The 6,644-nt window shown below is 46.1% G+C and overlaps 1 protein-coding gene across 6 annotated transcripts in view; it reads left to right on the top strand.

Annotated features, from left to right (window-relative positions):
- HNF1B (HNF1 homeobox B) overlaps positions 1-6,644 on the top strand; it is a 55,022-nt gene that overhangs the window by 33,767 nt on the left and 14,611 nt on the right. For 3 of the 6 annotated variants that reach the window (XM_040455164.1, XM_040455165.1, XM_040455162.1), the window contains exon 6: positions 5,007-5,142. In XM_040455164.1, the coding sequence (XP_040311098.1) occupies positions 5,007-5,142 (136 nt within the window). The remainder of the gene's footprint in view (positions 1-5,006; positions 5,143-6,644) is intronic. The other 3 variants (XM_040455167.1, XM_040455166.1, XM_040455163.1) reach the window with 1 other exon arrangement.

Here is a 6,644-nt window from a genome sequence, read left to right as displayed (position 1 = left end):
GGGGGGGGGTGGGGGGGGAGGAGCTGTAGGTTCCTGGCTTCCACGCTCAAGGTGGAGCCGCACACATTCCCTCAAGGTGTCTGACCCAGGGGCAGGTGGGGGCCAGCGTGGGGGAAGGGGACGGGGAGCAGATGCCATTTTAGACCTTGACGTGTGTGCTGTGTAGGCAACACAGGAATGGTGAGTCACAGGTGATTGAGTCCCCAGCTCCCTGGAGGAAAAACAAAGTGTAGTTTCCAAGAGGAGTGCTGGCTCGGCCAACTCTCGTCTCGGGGACGCGAGCTGCTTTCCCTGGTAGTGGTCTGTGCAAACAAAAATGAAAAGGCGCTCCTGGGGGAGGCATTTTGTAGCCCCCTTTCCCTCCCCTCATCCCTTATGCCTTTTCTTCATGAAAAACCGTTTGTGTGGCTACTTTGTAAGAGGCACAGACAAGTCTTCATGAGTCACTTTGAGACCCAAACAGGTTAAGAGTAAGGATTGCCCAAGCTGCCCTGGGGAAGAGGGTCTTGTGGAAGAAGTCTTGACTTCTCAGTGCATGAAATCCTTCAAGTCTCTGCTTCTATTGCTTGAAGGTCCTTGGGGTTTCCCTTGCACCCTCCTGCTCTTTTTCCTAAGAGGCAAGTGGCCTCACCCCAAGCCGGGGCTGCTCCAAAGGCAGCCTGCAGACACACTTTCTGCTTCCTGTTCTGCTCAGCAGTGCCCTAATGGCCACTATATTATTGGATTGATGATTGACCAAGAGAGCACACCTCAACGTTAGCAAACACCTGGAAGCTTGTTTGCAGGGACCAGCTTTTTACTAGTCTCCAACACCCTGGTTCGTATGTTATGTCACTATTACTGGATGCCCAAATTCAAGAATCTGTTTTCTGTTAATATCTAACAGGTGCATCACAGATTGTGGTCCACCAAGGCAAGAGTGGAGTATGGTTAAAAATAACATGGGCAAGAGAACCAGTGTGTGTAAGCCTTGGGCTCAGCAATCAGATGGATGTTGCTTAACTTTAGTTTCCTCATCTATAAAATGGGGGGTAATAATGCCTGCGTCATGGGGTTGGTGTGAGGGCTGCTTATAGCTCCGCTGTTGTTTGGGTAAGCCCCATGTGAGGAGTGACAATCTCTTGTGTACTAACTGTCAGTGGGACGTGAATTGGAAATCTTACCCCAGTAATTAGTTTGGGAAATGCTGCTGATCATTTGAGCTTTCTTTTGCACTGTCCCCTCTCCCATACCCAAATGCATTGACAAAAAGCTGGCCAGATTTAGGGTTGCAGTTTGTGTATGTTGAACCTTGTTGTTGTTTTTTTCATAGATAATTTTTTCAACGTTTGTTTATTTTTGAGAGAGAGACAGAGCATGAGAGGGGAGGGGCAGAGGGAGAGGGAGACAGAGAATCTGAAGCAGGCTCCAGGCTCTGAGCTGTCAGCATAGACGCGGGGCTCGAACTCATGAATGTTGAGATCCTGAGCTGAATTCAGGTACTTAACCTACTGAGCCACCCAGGTGCCCCCCTCCTTTTTTTTTTTTTTCAAAAGCACATACTGGGGTGCCTGGCTGGCTCCATCAGTGGAGCATGTGGCTTTTGATCTCAGGGTCGTGAGTTTGAGCCCCACACTTGGTGTAGAGTTTACTTAAAAAAAAAAATAAATAATAATAATAATAATAATTAAAAAGTACATTCTGGATTCTTTCACATTGAAGCAGTATAACCTAACAGTGAAAAACCTTGGCAGCAAATGGCCTGCTTTCAATACCAACACCACTTCTTGTGCAAATTTCTTTACTTCTTCAGCTTCAGTTTCCTTGTCCACAATGTAGGGGCAATAACACTAACCTCTTAGGCTGTAGGCAGTAAAACACTTAGCATAGGTGAAACTTCTGCAAATGGCAGCATTCATGTAATTCAAACCCAGCTGCGTCCTTGGCAGCCCCGGGCTTCCTTCAGTCTTGGTGACAAATAGAAAAGAATGGTTGCATTTTAGTGGGAAGGCACTTGACCAGGGTTACCCCCAAACAGTAAGTATTTGAACTCTAGTAAAACTGAGTTTGAATTCTGGCTTCCTCACTCACTAGTCAAGGGACCTAGTGTTAGTCTTGCAACTCTTGGGGGGATCAGTCTCTTAATCTGTAACACAGGGGCAGTGATAATAATGCCCTCCCCCTTTTGGGATGAGCACTGGGTGTTGTATGGAAACCAATTTGACAATAAATTTCATATAAAAAAAATAATAATAATGCCCTCCCTAGCTGTGTCGATACCTATTGAGGACAGTCAGTGGAAGCACATTACAGACTCTGAAGCCATGCACATTTAAGTTGTTTTTATCGTCGGCATCTGCGTTTGTCTTTCACCATTAAAATCAAACATTGAAACAGGAGAGATTACCGTCACTTCATTGACTTTCTCCAAAGGACTACATTACCCAAAGGAAGTCCGAAGGCAGGTTACTGATTTTTTTTTTTTTTTAATGACTCTGACATTTTGAAAAACAAGTCCAGCAAACAGGCTGGTTCTCTCTTGTTTGATGTGGTTGGAATTCCTTCTTGGTCACGTGACCCCCCCCCCAACTCCTTTCTCGATGCCCATTTTAAAAACACAAACAAACCTGTTTGGTTTTTTTCTTTCTTTCTTTTTCAAATTAACCTTGGAAGCTCTGTGGCTGACCAGGTCAAGGTGGGAGATAGTGTCTTACCTGGGTGCCGGTGTGCGACCTATAATTTGACAAGCTCTGGGAGGAAGGGCAACTGAGTTACTCAGACACTGAATGTTTGTATCCTAACCCTAAAATGTTTCCCAGTGGTCCTGATACCATCAAGAATGTCTGGAGCAGTTCACAATGATGGGAGACCTCTATTTTCCTTCCTTCCTTCTTTCTTTTCTTCCTTCCTTCCTCCCTCCTTTCTTCCCTCCCCCCTCCCTCCCTTCCTTCCTACCTTCCTTCCTTCCTCCCTACCTTCCTTCCTTCCTCCCTCCCTCCTTTTCTTCCTTCCTTCCTGATTTTATTTTTAAGTAATCTCTACACCCAACGTGGGGCTTGAACTTACAACCCCGAGATCAAGAGTCATGTGCTCCACCAACAGAGCCAGCTAGGTGGCCTGAGGCACCCTTTCTTAATAATTTTAGAAATTATTTTAAAACTGTAAGTATTAAAATGCTTCATCACCAAAAGTGTGTGTGGGTGTGGGTGTGGGTGAAAGTGATAGCTCCTTATAATTAATGGGGAAACACTGGAAGCATTTCTGAAAACATCAGAATCAAAGCAAGCACATCTATTACAGCTGTTACTGTTTGATACTATTTAGAAAGTTCTAACCAATGCAGTAGACATGTACACATATGAGTACTAGCAAGGAAGAGACCCAGCACATGTGCTTGTGATGTCATTATACGTTTGGAGAAATGAAGAAAATCAATAAGGAAAAGACACTGTTAGGAATAAATAAAAGGATTCGATCCCCCCCACCCAAAGGATGTATGAAGTAAACACGTGAAAATCAGTAGCTTTCTCTTACTAACCTGTCACTAAAATATAATGGTGAAACAGAATGGGGGCACCTGGGGCCAAGGGCTTATTATTTAGTAGCTTTCTCATTACAACATCAGTTCCTTGACCAAAAAAAAAAAAAAATTTTTTTTTTTTTTTTTTTTTTTTTTAACATTTTTTTTTTTTTTTTTTGGAGAGAGAGACAGAGCATGAACGGGGGAGGGGCAGAGAGAGAGGGAGACACAGAATCGGAAACAGGCTCCAGGCTCCGAGCCATCAGCCCAGAGCCTGACGCGGGGCTCGAACTCATGGACCGCAAGATCGTGACCTGGCTGAAGTCGGACGCTTAACCGACTGCGCCACCCAGGCGCCCCCCCCCCCAAAAAAATCTTTTAATGGATAGTGGAGATTTGGAAAAGGTAGAGAAGCCCAATGATGTCTGATCCCCCTGCAACCCTTGATAATAATTGCAGGGGTGGGGAAAGTTTCTCTCTAAAAGAAGTTCTCTAAAAGAACTCAAATTCTAGAGGCAGACAGACCTGTGTTTGAATACCAGATATACCATTTACTAGGTTATTGGATCTTAGGCATTATACATATCTACTCTGAGCCTTGGTTTTTTTCATCAGGGAAACAGGGATGGCAGAAGTATCTGCCTCATGGAACTATCATGAAGTTTGTAAGTTAATGTACAAGTGGTACCTAATGGAGCCTGTAGTCCGTGAAAGCTTTCTTGCACTTCTGCCTGGTCCCCAGTCTGCTCTCCCAGAGCATTTCTTCAGTTATTAGTTTTAGCAGCCACGTGTCTTTAGCTCCAATAATACACAAGGTACAGAGCAGAACAGAGGATACTTCCAAATTAAGCAAGTGACAGTCCTCTAATACCCCATGGGCAGAAGAATGTCTGAGGCAGGCTAGGAACTCAGAGATAGTCAACCAATGAGGGGCACCTGGGTGGCTCAATCAGTTGAGCCTCCAACTTTGGCTCAGGTCATGATCTCATGGGTTGTGGGTTCGAGCCCCACATCGGGCTGACAGCTCAGAGCCTGGAGCCTGCTTCGGATTCTGTGTCTCCTCTCTCTGTCCTTCCCCTGCTTGCACTCTGTCTCTCAAAAATAAATAAATGTTAAAAACATTTTTCACTTAAAAGAAAAAAAAAATAGTCAGCCACTGGAAGCATCATAGGGAAGGGATTATTGGGTATTTTACTTCTCTATCTCCAGCATCTAGAAATGTGCCTCAGTGTATGCTTAATAATTTTTACTGAATGAGTGAATGAATGAATGAATGAATGAGCTGTGCCAAGGAATTGCTCAGTCATGTCATTAAAAAAAAAATTTTTTTTTTTCTGTCAGCACAGAACCCAATGCGGGGCTCAAACCCATAGACCGCGAGATCATGACCTGAGCCAAAGTCAGTCGCTTAACCCACTGAGCCCCTAGGTGCCCCGAGTTATGTCAATTTGGACACTGCTTTTTGCAATCCCGCTCCACTCATGGTGTTTTTGTTTTTTCTCTCCAGCAGATCTCAGTCTCAGGAGGTGGTCTGCCCCCCGTCAGCACCTTGACGAATATCCACAGCCTGTCCCACCATAATCCCCAGCAATCTCAAAACCTCATCATGACCCCCCTCTCTGGAGTCATGGCCATTGCACAAAGTAAGTTCTGTTCTTGGTCAGAAAACTTCGGGGGTAGGTAAGGAGAAGTGTGGGAAGTAAGTCAACCTGAGTTTCAAAACAGTTCCTAGCAGACCCCCTTCAAACTCACCCTCCACTTGTAGGATTTGATTCCACTTGTTTAGTTCCTTTTCTCTCTCCTCAACCGTATTTGGATTGTTTAGCCTAAAGAAAGAGAAAATAACAGAATCAAGGTGAATCTTGGGCACAACTCACCAGCTGTGCATCCTGGGGCAAATCATTAACCTTGATGAGGTTCCGTTTCCTCATCTGTAAAATGGGTTGCTGAGGTGATCAAATAATAGTGTGTAGAAACATGCTTGCCAATCTATAAGGCGTGAGTATGTATAATATCATAGCTTATACTTTTGTCTAGTGTTCATTTCGACCCCTAAGTTTGCGGTGGATTTTCCACGAAGTTATGCTGATGTTTCTTTGTGTTGGCAAAGATGGAACAACGATGGGCTTCCTTCTAAACAGGGAATTTCATGTGGTCATGGGACGCCTGTTTGCCCAGTGGTGCAAGTCCAGTGAGAGGGAGCTCTGAGGGAAACTGGCGGAGCATCCCCGAATCTTTAAGGAGAAACATGGCTGGAGACTGGTGAATGGATCAGGTCCTCCCAGGTCTAGGAGGCCCTCATTCCACATCCTCACAGATGGGCCAGTTCAGGGCATGGGAAGGCTGACTGGGGCCATGTCTATGGATGGCTCTCTCAGAATCCTAATGTGGATGAGTGTTCGGTGTGTTCTCAGCTCAGTCGTGAGCTCAGGCCAAGTCACCACTGTGACCCTGGGAAGCGCTCCCAAGAAGTCTCAGGAGGGATCGAAGGAAGGCGCATTGCTCATCTTTCTTTTTTTTTTTTTTTTTCAACGTTTATTTATTTTTGGGACAGAGAGAGACAGAGCATGAACGGGGGAGGGGCAGAGAGAGAGGGAGACACAGAATCGGAAACAGGCTCCAGGCTCTGAGCCATCCGCCCAGAGCCCGACGCGGGGCTCGAACTCACAGACCGCGAGATCGTGACCTGGCTGAAGTCGGACGCTTAACCGACTGCGCCACCCAGGCGCCCCGCTCATCTTTCTTTTAACTGACATTGTTCCTTTGCCCTTGTGGCCGCACTGACCCCTCTGTATTTTATCACCTTTTCCTCTTTCTCTCTTCTCTCTCTCTAAATCAGCCCCAGCAAAGGTAGCAACTCATCCCTTCTGAGGAGATGGCTTATGTGTTCTTTGAGGGCAAAACAGGGCTGGGCCTACGGGAGGCATGGCTTTCCTGAGTATGTGTGGCTCTCGCTGTATCCTCAATTGCTCAGAAATGGATGCACCCAGGGGCACCTGGGTGGCTCAGTAGGTAAGCATCCAACTTCAGCTCAGGTCATGATGTCACTGTCTGTGCGTTCGAGCCCCACATCAGACTCTGTGCTGACAGCTCAGAGCCTGGAGCCTGCTTCGGATTCTGTGTCTCTCTCTGCCCTCACCACCCC

This window comes from Herpailurus yagouaroundi, unplaced genomic scaffold (assembly GCF_014898765.1).
Source record: "Herpailurus yagouaroundi ecotype Mexico unplaced genomic scaffold, PumYag 215, whole genome shotgun sequence".
NCBI classification, from domain to species: domain Eukaryota; kingdom Metazoa; phylum Chordata; class Mammalia; order Carnivora; family Felidae; genus Herpailurus; species Herpailurus yagouaroundi.
Note: the sequence above shows the minus strand (reverse complement) of the source record. Positions and strands in the feature narration are given on the sequence as shown.